General features: G+C 42.9%; 1 protein-coding gene across 4 annotated transcripts in view; it reads left to right on the forward strand.

Moving 5' to 3' along the window:
- Positions 1-3,192: 3,192 nt before the first annotated feature.
- MAP7 (microtubule associated protein 7) overlaps positions 3,193-17,388 on the forward strand; it is a 131,060-nt gene continuing 116,864 nt past the window's right edge. For 2 of the 4 annotated variants that reach the window (XM_067293675.1, XM_067293676.1), the window contains exon 1: positions 3,193-3,278. In XM_067293675.1, the coding sequence (XP_067149776.1) occupies positions 3,233-3,278 (46 nt within the window). In that variant the 5' untranslated portion in view covers positions 3,193-3,232. The remainder of the gene's footprint in view (positions 3,279-17,388) is intronic. The other 2 variants (XM_067293674.1, XM_067293678.1) reach the window with 1 other exon arrangement.

A 17,388-nucleotide genomic window follows, 5' to 3' on the forward strand; every position in this document is an offset into this window, starting at 1 on the left:
CTTTTCTTATACATCATGAAAAAGGACAGTGGATGTTCCCTATCCATCCACACTGAGTGTCCCTCCAGTGTTCTAGCACTGGCTAACATCAGATTCTTCTGAGGTGACTGCAAAAAATTCCAGTGAATAAGGCCTGACTTAAAAACAAGCTTCTTCGTAAGCCTTGGTAATCAGTGAACAGCTTATGCCCTGAATTTTGCAGGTTTAACAAATTTTTTCAGAGAAAATAATTTTTTTCTACACAGATGTTGTCCTAACACCTATGCAGTAATTTTTGCTGACTGAAAAACAACAAAATTGTATACAGAAAAAATAGGCTGAACAAAGAACAAATAAATCATTTCTTTTTTCTTTTTTTTTCTCTCCCTGAAGATGGTTCCATGGATGTTTAGATACAGATACATTTTTGGAATAAGCTGAATCTAACTACATTTCAGGAGAAATATAGCTATTGTTTAACAATTCGTACTGCTATTACAGGAGAAAACAATACCATTTCAAGGTAATTTTAAGCACTGGGAAAATCAGTTGTGGAGCTTATGACATGCAAAACCCAAAGCAACTAAAAATTATTTACATGGAAAGGTGAACCTAGGAAAATAAACTCCCCTAATTTGATTCAGCAGTATGAAATATGATACTCTATCAGTAGCAAATAACTGCAGCTTGAAAACCTCTCTTTTACACAGTTGAACAAAATTTAATTGCATTGCTTTATTTGTGTGTCCATGCTTTGAAAGCATGCATTCAGTTGTCTATTATCCATGACCTGGGGTGCGCAGTAATGCCAGCTACCTGTAAGATAAGGGAAGGTGATGGTGGAATTGTTTTATGTCTGCACAAGAGCCAGCCTGGCACCTCCCACCAAGTGGGAATTAATACCTGCAGTTCATTGCTGGCCTCACCAGAGCCAAGCTGGCTTCTGCAGAGCTGCTCAGCAGTCAGCCCGGTATTCCCCACTGCAAGCCTCTATCAAGTCAGATGCATGGCTAGGCTGAGCTTGGTTTCTGTGTCCACAAGTATCTGCTCACTCTAAGCCTCCCAACTTTCAATGGCAGAGGATCTGCTCTCAGAGCATATGGCACCTGCTCTGATCCTTCAAGGACAGAGCAAATAAGCCCAGCTGAATGTGTGCTGGCTCCGTGGGAACACAGATTTGTCTCTTCACTGCACTTCCCGTTAATCTGGGTTTTGCACCATGTTGCAGAGAAATCTGAGAAATCTGCCAACATGGGTTTGACCAGGCTTTTTAAGTTCTGGCTCTGTGCTGCACAAAAGCATCTGGACTGCTTCCAAAGCCCTGGGAGCAGTACCAGTATGTTTGCATGGCACAGCCAATAACATCTCGGGACCTCAATGGCCTTTGCACCTCTGTCTTGGATAATCTGCAGCCTGACTATGGATAAGTGACTGTAGCTAAGGCCTTTTCAAGCTCTTAGCTGAGCATGCTACACTAACCTTCATTATGGGGGCAGTACTATAGCTTTGTGTTTCTATTCTGCCTATGCAAGCAGGCCCTGCATAACACAGGGAGCACCTTTACAACAGCCTCCCTGGTTTTATCACAAAGGAAAGTGTGTGCAGCTTGTGGGCATGACTGTAGAGTGGTCACTTCATCTGGAAACAGTGCTCAATTATTATGACTACAGATGTATTGTTTGAAGGTGAAGCATGGTTGGACTACAAGAGATGCCCAGTATCTTATTTCTGGATAGGATAACTCAGTCTATTTAGGCAATTACTTGTTCCAGGTAAGAATACTTATTAGTGTTTGTTCATATACTTACTTCATAGACTTCATTCTCAAAATATTCTTATGCTTGATAGCAAATTCTTTAATAGCACAGCTGCTTCTGGCCATGTATAAAGTGTTAACCAGCTTATTTGCAAAGCTGTTAACACTTATATGTGCACAGCAGAGATTTATAGTGCCCTCTTTGCTTTTCCACATCCACAAATATTGGGGATCCTTACTTTATATCACATATATGGATATAATTCTGTCCCTAATCAAGGCAATGAAAAATTTTTGCAGCTGATTATAGTGGAGGCAGGGATGTGACCCTTAATGTTTTCAACATCTTAACAATCATGTAATAGTCAACATAGGCAATGCTGGTTTTAGAGTCTCTCGCAGCTTTCAAGGTAGAGCTCAGCCTGTTCCTGAATCACAGAAGACCCCTCTTGCCCACAAACACAGTGTGTGTTTAACACCCGAGCCCCAAGACCCTCTGTTTTAGAGCCTAAGTGGCACCTGGGGCAATAGGACATTTACCCTTGCACCCCCAGGAGAGGAATTCATGACCTGAACTCGGCCAGCTATGAGAGGAGGGCTCCGCGCCGTGGCAGGTCGGCTTTGCCTGGCGCTGTTTGCTGGATGACCCAAAGGAGCGGGCGCCCTCCAGCAGTTTGTTTCCTGCATGCCGCAGCTGCGTGCTCCCATGCTAGGCGTCCCCCAGTTTGTATTCAACCTATTTCAACCACAGTTGTGAGGATTTTTACTACCTACAACCAGATGCACAATAAAATGATGTTTTAATCCAGACCTAGAACTGTTTTAAAAGAGATGCTCAAGAGCCTGGAGAGCACCTGAGGGCAAGTTTAGGCCAACACGCAGGAAGGTCCCATGACTATGAAGCCACTGAAAGGATTGTCGTGTTGGTAACTCTTTACATGGCCACATTTGAAAACCGGCAGTTATGGGTCATTTAGGGTACAGATCTAGCTGTTCAACAGCATTTGCCACAGTAACGAGACTACAGGAATAGCAGGACTACAGCAACACAGCTCTTTGCCTGATGGCTCGGCCCGCACACCTGGGCTGGTGAAGCAGCCGCCACACCATCCACGCACTTTTCCGACACCAGCGGTGAACTATGAATCACCCAGAGGCCCAAGGTTCTTCCCCGCGCGGGTACCTAACGAGCCGCGCCAGCGCTGTGGGAGCCCTTCCGAGGGAGAAAATGGAAAAATGTATAACCCGCAAAGCAGGAAGCCGCAGGCAGACCAGTCTCGCCTGCGAGCGGGCTCCGCCGCCGCTTCACAGCGGCCAGCTACGGGCAGGGGCAGGCCGGAAAGGGCGGCCGTTACCCGCCCGCAGGCACCGCTCGGTGCCGGTCCCGCCCTCACCTGCCCCGGGCGCCTCGCGGGCAGATCCCGCCGGCGAGGGCGGACGTGGCGCCCTCACCTGCCCGCGGCCGCGGCTCCGCGGGGCCGCGCACGGCGAGGAGACATGGCGGAGGCGGCGGGCGGGAGCGGCGCTGCGCGGCGCCCCGCAGGTGAAGCGCCGGGGCCGGGGGGCGCCGCGGCGGCGGCTCGGGGCGCAACAGGTGCGGGGCCGCGCGGGGCCCTGTGTCCCCTCCCGCTCCCGCGGGGCGTTGCCAACCGCCGCTTGCAGCCCGGGCCGCGGGCAGAGCGGGGAGGGGGGTGACCGCGGCACCCCACGCCGCCTCGCACCGCGGGGGGGAAGGGAGGGGGTCCGCGGCTGCGCGCGGTCGTGCCCTGTTAGGGGTCCTGAAATGCTGTTTTTTTGTTCTGTTTTTTTTTTTTTTTAACGCTGTTATTTTCCGCGAGGCGGCTGGTGCGGGGGGAGCCCGGCGGCGCGGGGCGGCCTGGCCCGCGGCGGGGCCCCGCGGCCGTTAAAGGAGTGGGCAGGTGGCGGCGGGCGGGCGCGCGCAGCGGGGCGCGGCGCGGCCGAGGCAGAGCGCAGGTAGCGGGCCGGGGAGCGGGCAGGCGGCGGCGCGGCCGCGGCACCTGCTGGAGGCGGCGGGGAGCCGGGAAGCGCCGATGCCGGCCCGGCGGTGCGGGGAGGAGAGCTCGCTTGGCGCGAGCAGCCGAGCGCCGCGGGCTCCTCGGCGGCGCTGCTGGCGGCTGGCCAAGGCTGACCCCAGCCCGCGGCCCGGCCTCTCGCCGGAGGGCAGAGCGAAGCTTTCGGTCAAAACAACGTACGCATAGGCCATATGGCTGCTGCTTAATTAAATACGTTTCCCGTGATGTATTATTTTTAGCAGGCGTTTTATGTAATGTTGTGGGCATGCAGTCACAAGTGACAAACGTGGATGGACCCATCCAAATGCTGGGGTTTTTTAATTAAAGTTAGAAATGCACTGCTTTTGTTCAAAATTCCTTTTTACAAAGTGCTTTACAGCCATCACTCTAAAACTCAGCTTCAAAAAGGATGTACAGTGTTATCCTGTGTCTTTCAAAGTTAGTGACCATGTTAACTTCATTTTCCACAGGAAGAGCTGACTTCCAATGTGTTTTTAAAGTGACATTTAATGAACTCTTTTGAAGTTCTTTACCTTACCTTGTTGCTACACTTTTTACTCTATTATCAGTGATATTTTTTAAATCTCTTTTCAAAACTGGGGACATGAGCTGCAAGAAAATGCATGTTTTATGTATGTATTATTTATAGCTTTTAAAAGATTCACATGACAAAGATTCATTCTGAGTTTGCTGTTTATTTTCCCTTCATTTCATGTTATTGTTTTGAACTTGGCTTCTACTCGTTAAAAATATTTATTGACAGGAGGTGGATCTGCTTGCATTCCTTGTGAAGTAGCTTGTGCTTAAATGTGCTTGTGCTGTTAAAGTTCATTCAGAACTTCCTTGTGTGTCAAATACCAGAGTTAAACCCCTTTTAAGCTGTTTGTGTTTCTCTCTGTTGAGGTCCTTCTAGATCTCAGTGCTATCACAGTGAGCACTTTCCAAGCGTTTACCAACGGGAACACCCTCTTCGCATGTGAGCAAACTGCTTGGTGTCTGTTTGGCTTGGTCGTCGGTGAGCAGGTGTTTTGTGTGCCCGAGGACTTTGTGTGCAGGGAGAGCCGTGTCGATGGCTTCGGGCCACGAGTGGAGCGCTGCTGTCTGGGTCCGGCTCCTGGGAAAGGTCGGCCTTCTGGTTTGGTGACGTTACCCTACTGGTTGATTTCCTGCTCCCATTTACCTTTTTATTGTTTGTTTTGGTGGCTAGATATACAGACTCTCAGAGCTAATCCTGGAGAAAACTCTAACAGCACTGCAAAGACTTTGCATAGAGGTGATGCAAGCTGATCCCTTCATTGTTAGGCAGATGGTCTGCTGCACTTGGCTGGCTTTCTTCAGGTGAATGGCTTAATCACCAGGTGTGAGCTGGGTTTTTTAAATGCTGCAGTTCATAAATGCGCAAGGGCCAAACAAGTCCAGTAGGAAGGCTGCAATCTAACCTGTACTAGTTATGAATAAATCTTTCTTTCTTTCTTTTTTGTTGTTGTTGCTACTTGAGCATCTTACAGTGCTGGAAAGCTTTTTGGTGATCCCTAGATGACAGGGGCCCTCAGATACAGGGAATTCCAGAGAGAGTTTCTGAGGCATTTCAGTTCATGGCTGCCCACCCATGAGCGCGTGTGTGCCTCTGCTTGTGAGAATCACATCCACACACACCCCTAAGTCCACCTTGACCAGCTCTGTACACAGGTAGCGATTTGCATAGGCATCAAGAGACCAAAGAGGATGGTGGTCTTTGCCTTTGTTGCAAAGCAAACTTCAATGTAATGATTTTGCATATTTTTCTAGTTATTTTTTTTTCTAAATGAATAACTTTAATATTATTGTGTTCTCCATTTCCAGCAATGTGAGTCTGTGCTTTAAATTATGTCAGCTCTTCTGGCTAAATTCTTGGAGAAAACTGTTCAACTGTTCTCTCTGTAACAGCTTGCAAGGAGACTTTTCATCTGTCATTTGTTTATCTTGATCTGTTCTCCATGTGAAAACAAATTTTAGTTTATTGTGATATTCAGACTTCTTAACAAATAGATAAATTGTAGGGAAAATATAAATATACAGAAAGAATACAATAGATGGGAGCTTAGAATCCTATCCAGTTCCCTATAACTCCTTCCTAGCTGTGATATAAAATGAAGTATTTCAATTGAGAGGATTTATATGGTATCTTAACCCACTGATTTCTGTTCTGCACAGATAGATCCCATTAATGAGAGTTACCAGGCCTCCTTGGGAGATTGTAAGAGTTAATGTATCAGTATAGGTTTTGGTGTAAGGGTTTGTCTGGCAAGCATATCAATGCTGGCTGATAATAGCTAATATCATTTGTTGTGTCTGAGTTTCTCGTGCACTCACCACTAGGAGGATCTCATGCACTTCTTTAGTGAGAGAATGTGGAAGTTAAGGATTTTGTTTTGCAGCTACAGAAACTCTTCAGATGAAACTTTCTAATTCTCTGTTTTGTATTGGCACCAGAGAAGCAGAAACTAAGAGTTACTTCAGCAAAAATTTTTGCTCTGGTTCAAAAGTTCAAGCTTTGTTTATCAAAGAGCAAGGCAGGATGAAGGTAACACTGATTTGAGACAAGATTTTTTTATTGCCAAGATAGCATGTTCTTAAAAATACTAAACTGTAGAAAGCATGTGTGTTGTCAGAGACATTATACTACTTTTTCTTTCCCTTTCTTGCTTCTTTTGTCCTTAGATTTTTTTTTAAACATTAGGTACAGCCCTATTGTGAATATTTCTTAACCTTTAAATATAAAAATGAAGTTGAGGTTCTGTCATTTTATTACCTCCCTTCTCCAATTGAAATCTATATCAAACTTTCAAATTCTAGGCCAGATCTTACAATTATTTCAATAATTTCCTGAATAATACTGCAGCCCTGAGTGCTGTAACATTAAGACTCTGGTTTATTGGTGGCCTGTAGAATAAAAGTGATATAACTAAACTGAATTTAAAAGCATGTGGCAGGGGGTTAAAGCTGAGGGATGGCTTCTATAAAGATTTGTTAAAAGGTTGGTAAATTACTGTGTCTTAGTATCTTTCCTTGGTCAAGTGATGTTTGTGCAACAACTGTGCAATGGGGAAAAGTTTAAACAAGTCTTTTTATGTGTGCATTGTGTAACATAGGCCATGCTGCTTCCCCTCCCCCCCAGCACTACTAGTTAAAAAAAATATATATATTGCAGTTTGTGGGGAAAAAATCAGACCTGTTAGGTGATGCCTGAGCAACTGGCTTATGTGCTACTTTCTCTAGAGGAAGACAGTCTCTGCTGATGTAGTTAAACCAGTATATGCTGTCACTTTACTTGGGTTTCATATTGAAAATGGATGTTCTTTCCTATGTGCTATTTCAAACTTTAAAAATTATAATTTGCAATAATCTGAGACTGCTGTTTTATTTTTATGATGACTGCTTTATTACTAATACGTATAAACAAGTTAAAAATTTACAGCTGAAAACTATTTGTTGTGTTAAATGTAATTAAATCTGATCAGTATAATAATTGCCTCAATTATGTAAGTACTGCATAATTTTGCAACAACATATTTTCTTTTCCACTTGAAAAATGTGCATAAATCTGGATTCATAATGCAAGCCACAGCATGTTGCTAATGCTGTTGTGGTAACTCTTTGCATACCCACTTTTCCTCCAGGAAGGATATCCCCAGAATGTGACTTCTATTATGCAAATGCCGCAACCTCCTGGGAACTGCAGCAGAATACGCTTATGCATATTATATGTCTTTAAGGAGAAAAAGACTATGAAAAGAAGGTGAACTTGTAAAACTGGTTCAGATTTCATTCTGCAGCTCTTCCTGAGTATTGCTTCTGGAATCATGTAATATTTTCTTTCATTAAAATCAATCTTTACTTTCATTAAAAATAAGTAAAAGATATACCCTTGGCGGCTTTGGAGAAAATCTTGGAAAATGTGAATCCTGGGAGATCTAACAAAGTGTTTAAAGAAAGCAACCCTAAATTATATATTCAGATGACATGGGAAGAGTGGGCTGGCTTTCCATCTAAACGGATGGAGTTAGCAACCCTGACTCCTGTTGAGTTTGAGATTCTTCAGAGATGTAAATAATGGCAGGATTTTGTGCTCCAAATTGATAGTTGAAGTGAGAATAGGCTGTTGGGGAAAAAATAAAGTACCGATGTCTCCAAATATTTCTCATATCTTTGTGTCTGATACTCTCATGTGTTCTCCTCTGAGAAAGCAGCCAAAAACTCCTGATTTCTTGGGTCCCCCCTCGTAATAAATGCATTGGAAAGTAAGATATCAAGAGAGCAGTGGTAATTAACACAGCATGAAGTAGTTCACAGGATTTCATCTGTCAGATGCTATCAGCAATAGTGATGGAGAAAATTTTAATTTGGGTTTGGCATGTTGCCTTTTCTTTGAAGTTTTTTCACATTTCTAGCAAAAAGGTTAGTACATACGTGAGTGCTTTGTAAGTGCTTGGTTCCTTTGACATGTGTACAAAGCGGGTAGTAAAAATATGCCCTATTTAGAGGTGGAAGCAGTGGCAAGACTGCCTAGTCTATAGTGCTAGTAGGGTAATTAGTGGCATTGTAATTTATTAACTCATGTCTTCCACTGTCCTGCCACATCCCTGTTTCTCACTGCCAATCCTTATCAAACTGAGCATTGACTGAAGTTATATGATACGTTCTATGATAGAGCCTGATCTAACAACGTTCTGTTATATGTGAATAAAAAGTATTGGCTAAGAGTGATCTAATGTGTCCTGTGACGCATAAAAACATTGTGCAATTTTTCTAATTAGTCATACTATGCAAATCCATTTAATTAAAAATGTAACAAGACTCGTTAATGTACATCTGGTATTTGATTGTTTTATTTGAGTTTCAGCCGTTTATAGGACCCACTGAGTGGATTATTGCCTCCGCATTCATGGGCCTTTTGCTCTGAGTGTGTCTGAATCAGAACAGGGCAGGGCTCCCTGGCTTCTCCTCCTTGATTTTGTTGTTGTTTGTGTGTGTGCGTGTGTGTGTGGGGGGGGGGGTTCTCCTCTCCTTGTCTATGGGAATGTATAAAGGTTCAATTTTAATCCACAGGAGGGGAAATAGCTAAGACTTACCTTCTGTTTAGCCACTTCTGAGGAGCTCTCAACTTCCCATGGTCCAGTGTATGGCATTTGCACATGGCAGAGGTGCAGGGAGGGGAGACACAGTTGGAGACAGCTGTGGCTGGGGAAGGGTCACCTGCAAGAAATGCCTCCTGTGCCTGGGTGTGTGCTGGGAGGCATGTTTCCTGGTGGAGCTGTCCCCCACCCCATGATCTCCTGAGCGTGTGCATGTGGGAGTGTGTCACTCGCCAGGACTGCGGTGGGTGGGAACAAGGTGGGGACTAGACAAGCAAGTCTCCCAGGTCTGGTGGGAGGCTTGCCATGGTTGCTCTTAGCACCTCCTGTTCTGCAGCTAAAGAATGTCCTATTGTTTAGATCAAAATAGTATCTCAAATACGTGCAGTCATTGCAGCACGTAGGATAGGTCGTATGCAGGTGGGTAAGCTAAAGGAGACAAAGTAATCAGTGTGGGCACTGGGAAAATAAAGACCTGAGTTCTGCTTTTCATTTCTGGACCTAGCTTATTTCAAGTTCATTATCTCTTAGGTAGATATTGATAATAAGCAGAGTATTCAGCACTTTTACTAGAAAAAGATACTGGGATATGAAACCAGAATCAAAAAAACATTTGTTCAAACTTCAAGAGAGAAAGGAGAAGAGGGATAAACCTCTCCTGAGTTTGCTTTCTGAAGAATTTTGATAATCCGTTGGTTCTCCCCTCTGTTCCCCCAGTGCATGTTTAAGTGGATGTTCACTTAGTCTGGATGGTTATGCTCTTTTTTTCTTGAGTTAAAGCACCTAATTCAATGAATGAAGCTTAAGTTCATGAAACTACTGTGTTTTCATGACCTTGGCTTTTAGATGCAAGTCAACTCATTGCTTATTTAAAGCTATTCAGAGGATGTCTGAACTCTTGATGGCAGAATTCTCATTAGTGAGAAAGTTGAAGGTCTCACTTCTTATTCTCTAGTATTTTATATTTGGTGTTATGTTGGTTATTTGGTGCCAGGGGTCTCTTTCCTTCTAAGAAGACAGAAAGAAGAAATCAATAATTATATCAAATACTTACACACTAAATATCAAAGCTGTTAAAAATCAATGTACTTCTGTGAAATAATCTACCAGATCTTTATTATCTGGTATATGAGTGATGCTTTAGCCACTCCCATTGGGGGTGAACAAATTCATACGCCTCTGAAAAGGGGAGGTTGTTCTGACCTTTTTGACAGTAGGAGGTGGATAGAAGAAAGAATACAAGTGCTGCAGCAGGAAAAAAAATAGGTGTGCATGATGTTTGAGCTAGTGATTGGCTTAAGGGAATCAAGTATTTTTTTTCTGATATAGTGATATATCAGAAATATCTGATTTTATATATAAATATGTATTTTTCCAACTTAACTGTTAACACAAAAGCAAAAAATCTTCTTCTTGTCTTTCTTTAAGGCTGTTTTGCACTGCTCCAGATTTACATGGCATTGAAAATAAGGTTTCCAGTTCTTTGATGCTGAGTAAATAGCTGTTTGCTCATGCCAAAAAAAATAAAAATTCTACTTTCTGTTCTTCTGGCCTGATTTAAAATCTACTGAAGTAGAAAGAAAATGCAAGGATATGAGTGTCCTGAAAGAAATCAGGGAGAGATGAAATTTGGAATTTTGTTAGGGCACATACGTTCTAACATCTAGCACTGTCTAGACATTATGTATTTTTAAGAATTCTTGAAATTTTTTGATGCAGTTGACTGTTAACGTGAATAATGTCCATGCAGAATATGATTGCATGTCATGTTCAACTTCCTCCTGATTTTTTTTAATATAGTTTTGATTGGCAAGTGCATTGGAAAGTTTTGGTGTGTTTTTGCAGAAAAGGGTGGAGGCTTTTAACCATACCTTGACTATGTTGATCTTTCTTCATCCCAATCCAATTGTTCCATACTGGGGAAAACGCTTCTATAAATCTGAACTGTCACATCCCTTCTTGATGTTACTTTGTAAGTACCATCACCACCTGGTTCTGAACCTTAGTAGTACGCATGCGCTGTGCGAGCAGCTCAGAAATAGCTTAGTATCTGCAACTGGAAGGGAGCATGGGTTGAAACAGTGTGTTGGCTTGATCTAATTCTTGATATACAGTACATTTAAGCTGAGGGGCAGCTTTCCATTTATGTTTGTAGGCCTTGAGTCAGCATCCTAGGGCAGTCTTTATTTTGCTTGACAAGTACCTGGACAAACACCCGGACCTCTCTTAGGCTTTGTGCTTTGATTATTTTTTTTCTTTCTTTCTTTTTGATTGTTTGGGTGGTGGTGGTGGTGTGTGGTTCTCCCCCCCCCCCCCAATGGTCTTTACATGTTAGTTTCAGGTAAAACTGAAGAACAGAATAACAAAAGGATTGTGGTCAATGCTTTAAAAGAGCTAAAGCACTTGCGTGACTTCTCTGTTCAGCTTATGGTGTTCACAGTCCAGTCTCTTTTCTTTATGGTTTCAATAGTTGCTGGGTATCTGTTACAGAAGTAATAATGATAAGCTCTTGCAGAGTACTTTAGAAGAGAAAAATGTTTTATAAGAATCATTGTATTCTTTCAGAATTCTTCTGAATGTTTTATTCCATTTTATAATTGAAGAAACTGAGGCTAGAGGTTATAACTTGCTTCAAGCCTCAGAGAGCGTAAGTGTCAGAAGAGAAATGGTGAGCAGGCGTGCTGGCTCCTGAACCTGGCTTGACACATCTCGGCTTCTGGAATTTCTTATTTATTTTATCCTACCGTGGCTGTGGGGAGGAAGAGGAACTTGAAGGCTAGAGATTAACTAGTGATATACTTGGTGGGTGATTGTATCTGGGTGTCACGGTGATAGTAGATTATATTATTTTTTGTGTGTGTATGTTAAGATTATCTGACCTGAAAGTGTTGGTTATTTTCCTTGGAGGGATTGCCTAAACAGAAAGCTGAGGCTTCTACTTCTGGTTACTTCCTCTATCGGGTGTGGTGTTCTTTTAAAGCAATATTTTAACTACCCTTATCCTAGGAAGACAGCAGGATAAGGATGTGCAATTCTTAGAAAAGGTATCTTGGTGAACTTACAGCGAGTCTCATGGAATGTGAGAGAAATCTGTCTGTCTACTGTGATTCAGTTCTGTCTTGCGAGTGCTGCTGTTCGCAGGGCTTTTTAGGTACAGTTTGCCCTTTAGCTAGTCCTCAAAATAGATCTCTTCCCTCTTTTGTAATAGTAAATGATCTTGCATTCAATTGCCTTGGCTTTCTGAAATACAGTCTGACATGCTTGATGATACAAGATGGCTTCTAATCTGCGTACTTTGTGTTTTTTCTTGAAAATGTACACAGGCCTTGTTACCACAGTCTGCCAACCCTTGTGAAAGGTACAAATCATCTTGCCTTCGCAAGGATTTTGCTTTCTGTTGGCTAACTTGTGTTGAACACAACATTCCCCGCTGGCAAGGACTGAGCCATAGGGTCCAGGTGGACAGAGCGCTTTGCAAGGCAGTGGTCTTTGAACATGAACTCATATGCAATTCATTATGAAGCGCATTACTGTGTTTTAAAATTATGTATTGTTTGGATAGTTAGGGGTACTAAAACAGTCTTGTGAGTGAAAGAAGACAGCATGTTTAGAGTTCAGCTATTGAAAATGATCAGATTAGCCATAGTAGACTGTAAATAGGCACCGTGGTGACTGGCTTCAACTTGCTTGATGTTTAGTAGGTTGAGATATCAAGGCTTGCCAAGGATGCCACTTGATGTTAAAACAGGAACATCAGTTAGCACATTGTTATAAATATTTACATTTCCCAGATCACAGTATAATTATCCTGTTAGTCTTTGTTCAGACTGCTATTTAAGACTGTTACATATCAGGTAATACATTGTACAGGTAATTATGCCTATAGAATCTAGTAATGTTTTCTGAAAGCAGTAGAAAGTGGGTGTATTTAAGAAGAGAGGTTTAACTGAAGATGAGTTTGAGAGTGTTGTAAAAAGGAGAGGGGAAAAAAATTACCTACCACCCTCAAGATACCCAGTTGCTCCCATTCCTTGTCCGGAGAGAATCTAACCCCATCAGTAAGAGCACAACAATGATTTAAATGTTCAGCATAGCTAAAGGGAGGAAATCTCTAAGGGGGGAGGGGGAGCAGGTAAACAAATGGCTAGTTTGCTTTTTATTATTCTTTTAAAGAATCTAGCAGCCCTGCTACTGAAATCGTCCATTGTTTTGTTCCCTCGAGAGAGCTGCCTTTATCCAGATTTCATAAAGGAGCTGCCTCATAGTTGAAAGAGGGCTGAAATATGCAAAGCTTTCCCACTAGGGATACCACACAGGAAAGTCTTCCTCTGCCCTAGCCCAAAGGATGAAGGGAGGATTGGTCAGCCCAGCCTGGTTTTATGCAGCATTAGTACCTCTTTGTATGCATTTCATGGGGTTAACAGGAAGCTTAAAATTACCTAAAGTTAGGTTGTGTCTTTTTATTACACTTTTATATTAGATTGTCGGTGCCTTGGGTGCCATTTAATTAGGCATTTGCAAACATATTGTCGGTTGTCGTAGTTTTTAAGCACTGAGCCCCTGAAATAAAATCCTGCTGCCTAAGTTGAATGTGCTGTCAATCCTATTCCTCTGTCAGAAGTCATCTCTTCATTAGTAAGTCGATAGAAAGAAATGTGTACCCATGCCTCAGCTGCCTGCTTGTCTTAGCCCAAATCTGTTTTCATCAGCTCCCGAAGCTGAAATATTGAGCTTTGTCATTGCTGCTTTTTGTCCGTGGAGCAAGCTGCTCTTAGGAAGTGCAGAGGATCCTCAGTGATCAGGGAAGGCATTCCCAATCTTGAAGCTGTTTCCCATGACTCCTTGGATAAGGTCCTGAGAAATAACTCTTTTCAGCATCTCCATTTCCCTGTTAATCATACCTGTAAGCTTGAATACCCTCCAGCCAGGTGTATTTTTGTGTCAGGTGCTTCTTATATCTTTTAAAATACCTATTTAAATAGATCAGCAGTTCTAGGTGATGGGTGATATTTTACAAATATCTCCAGAACCAAACGTTTAAAAGGGGCAGGAGTTCTTTTTCGCTGACTTAAAACAGTGGGGGGGAAAAAAGTGATGTTTAGCTAAGCTGTCATGTAAGTGTTGTTTTCAATTATTTTTGTCCTGTCCTGTTTAAAACCAGTCTTAGGCATGTATGAAAAGTATTTTGGTACTAACTGCAGTCCACTTCGTGTGTGTGTGTGTGTGCGCACAGTTTTGTATGTATTTGTGGTAGGCAGGTAAGTGAATGGGATTTGAGGAATGGAGCCATGTTTTGCTTACAGTAAGAAGTCGTAGCCTGTATAAGGACTGGAAGGCAAATTGCTGAGGTAAGGAACAGCTTGTGTTAGAGCTTTCTTTTTTTTTTTTTTTTTTTTTTTTTTTTTTTTTTTTGTCCACACCCTTTAGTACAAAGCATCTTTAACTGATTTAGACAAATGTCATCATGTATAGCCTGTGTCTATGCCCAGAAAATCCAAGGTGTAGCCGAGTGACAGGACGCAGCCAGGAGGAAGCGCCCGCAGGAGGCAGGGCAAAGGCAGGCCATGGGCCTGGCTCAGAGCTGGTGCCCTCCAACAGCGTGTTCCTGTCCTGGGGGTTCTGCGCCCGTGTTTGAGGAGAAGGGAGAGTGGGTCCGCTGGGCTTTCAGCTGGTGCTGTGCTCTTGTCCGTGCGCTCTGCTGCTGCGTGGCGAGCCTGAGGTGTGAGGGCTGAGCTGTCCTGTTGCCTGAGCTCCCTCCAGGACCCATCTAGAAAGAGCATCCCAGGCCGCTATGATACATATATCACATCAGTTGTTGTCGACTCTTGACACATCTTCCTCAGAGTTGCTATCCATATTGCTAAGCTAACTATACAGCTGCGTACATTGCTTTTTCGATATGAGCCACCTACAGATCTGTTGTCAGGTAAAATATGTGCCATCTTGTGCCTCTTGTTTGTTGAGGGGATGATCAGTCTACATAAAATTTCTCTTTGTAAAGTCTTAAGCATGGGGGGAGGAAATATTGTCAGTTTTGACATTGTAGAGGGTTTTTTAGCTTGCATTTTTTCTTCAGTGGCATGTTAAAATAGTGAACATTCATTGGAGGGCTTGAGGCAGAAGAAGATGGTCTCACATGTGAAACATTCAGGGTTTTGCATAGCAGCTTTTGGAGCCTTGAAGAACGGAGCAGATCTGAGCAGGAGCTGTTCTGGGAACACACAGGTTGCAAAACCTGTAAGTGCTCTGTTGTAAATGACTGAAGAAAATCCATGATTCCAACATATAAAAGAAAACTTGAGCACTTTTAATCTTTTGATTGTTTGTATCTTGTTTGTTTTGCAGAAGTGAATGTTTATGATCAGTACTATAAAACTGATGTTGCAATGGAGACTATTCACTTCAAAAAGTCCTTTTATAGTCCTATGTTTTCTGTACAGACTAGACATGCTGTTTTTGAATTTTCACAACCAAAAAGAATGCTCCAATACCTGCCTGTATATGTGGGTGTATGCCTTCTTTATGCAAAAGGTATGCAGTGCATAGGAAAGTGATTAAGTTAAGGGAAAAAATACTTATGAGTACATGGCAGAAGACTCATCCTCATTGTGTTAGTTTAGATCAGGCTGAAATCTCTAAACATGAATAAACAGAGCAGCTGGCAAGATGCAGGCTCCCGCCTGGAGCCTTGCAGGCTTCTTTTCACTCAGTACTCAGCCGCTTGTGCAAGCACAGCTCCATCCTCCTGCCGCCCTGCGAGGAGGAAGGAGCAGCCCCTGCTGCCGAGGTGCTTCCAGCGCTCTGCCAGTGCGCCGGAGCTGGCGTTCCCAAGGCCGGCTTGCTGCAGCTGAGGAGACAACATTCAGAGACCTTCTTTGATTAGGATGTGTCACTGTTGTCAGGGCAACTGTTAACAGCAGCGTATCATATTTTCTCCTCTTGTGTGGCGTGCTGAATATTTTACTGTGCTGTAGCTGGAAGAGGGTTGCAGGGAAAAAGGTGCTGCGCAAGGAACCTGGAGCTGTGGGCTGGGATCTGATTGAGCAGGTTAAGACAGCGACGAGTGGCATCCGAACCAGTGTGCCTTTAATTAGGACTTTTCTTGGTGGGGGAAAACGGCAGGCCGAGTGGATGTTGATATTTGTCAGCTGTTTGCGTACTGCTTATCCATAGGGGATCTATTACAAGCGCTCAAATGAACAGGCAACGTTGCAGCTAGCTGCTACGCTGGGGCTGCAGTTTCTTACTTTTTTTTTTCTTTGAAATAAGCAAGAGGCAACAGCAACATGCCTGGTTCAACTGCTGCCCTCCGTCAAGAGAGACTGAAGAAAAGTGCCAGGCCAAATCCCCTGGGTTTATTCACCATTAACGAAGAAGATGAGCTGCAAAAGAATGGGAATCCCAAAAGGCTGAAAGGTATGCCGCAGTTCTGCAGCCTGAGCGAGGCCGTGTGTGGAATATGCTGAACAGCAGACACAACATTTTGTCAGCTCTTCTGCATGCTACAAAGAATGTCTGTAATAGGCTGGTGCAGTTTGGCAATGCATATTGGCACCCACAAATGTGCTGTGACAGATGTATGTATTTAAATCTCCTGGATTGTTACACAAACATCTATTTCAGATTTGAAGAAAAAATTTACTTTTTAGTTATTGACTCCATTTTCAGGTAGAGGTAAGGGTCCTGCATCAGAAAAATATCAGTCAATGTCTGTGTATTTTCTCTGAAAGGGTCTCTCTGCACAGTCTGGAAAAGTACCTGTAAAAAGAGGTGGGTTTAGGCTTGCAGAATGCAATACCAGGCTATCCATAAGACAGTGTTGCCAAAGACTATGTGAAATCAGCTATACTTCCATTTCTGTGCATAATTGTTCAAATACTATAACTTTGACAAGTTTGACTAAAAACAGGGCACACTGTGACAAATGGTTACTGCTAAAGAAAAATAATTTGTGTTTGCCATAGGTGAGTGGTGGTGGTCGAGGGATGTTGATGGTTGATTTATAGCAGAGGTCTGTCAACCCTGTGTAGCCACTGTCTGTCTTGCATCATGTAATTAATGTTTTCTACCTGGATCCTAGTGTTTAAATTCTGTTGGTCTGGCAGGGATCCTGCACCTTGCAGTTGTGACTAGAATTTTAAGTTTACACTATTAGAATTTGTTTTTCTTTTTTGTGGTCAAGTGGTTGCACTTACATGAATGTTCTTTTTTGTCATCTTATTTGGAAGCAAAAAAAAAAACCCCAAATTGTGTGAGTGTTTTTGTTTACAAAGCATCTGTCAGTTGATAGCCTCAGGATAGTTTCAAATTTCAGATGTTTCCGTTCTACCATATAACAGGAGAGACTAGCTAGCAAGCAAACATTTAAATAGCAAATTTACAGTATGTATATTTACATAGAGCTGAATTGTTTACAGCTCAATGGTTATTTTCTTGAAGGAAAAAGTTAGCTTGGTAGCTGTATCAAAAAAAAAATCCTTATTTCTGAATTTCTGTGTTTGTTTTT

This window comes from Apteryx mantelli, chromosome 3, assembly GCF_036417845.1.
Source record: "Apteryx mantelli isolate bAptMan1 chromosome 3, bAptMan1.hap1, whole genome shotgun sequence".
Taxonomy (NCBI): Eukaryota; Metazoa; Chordata; class Aves; order Apterygiformes; family Apterygidae; genus Apteryx; species Apteryx mantelli.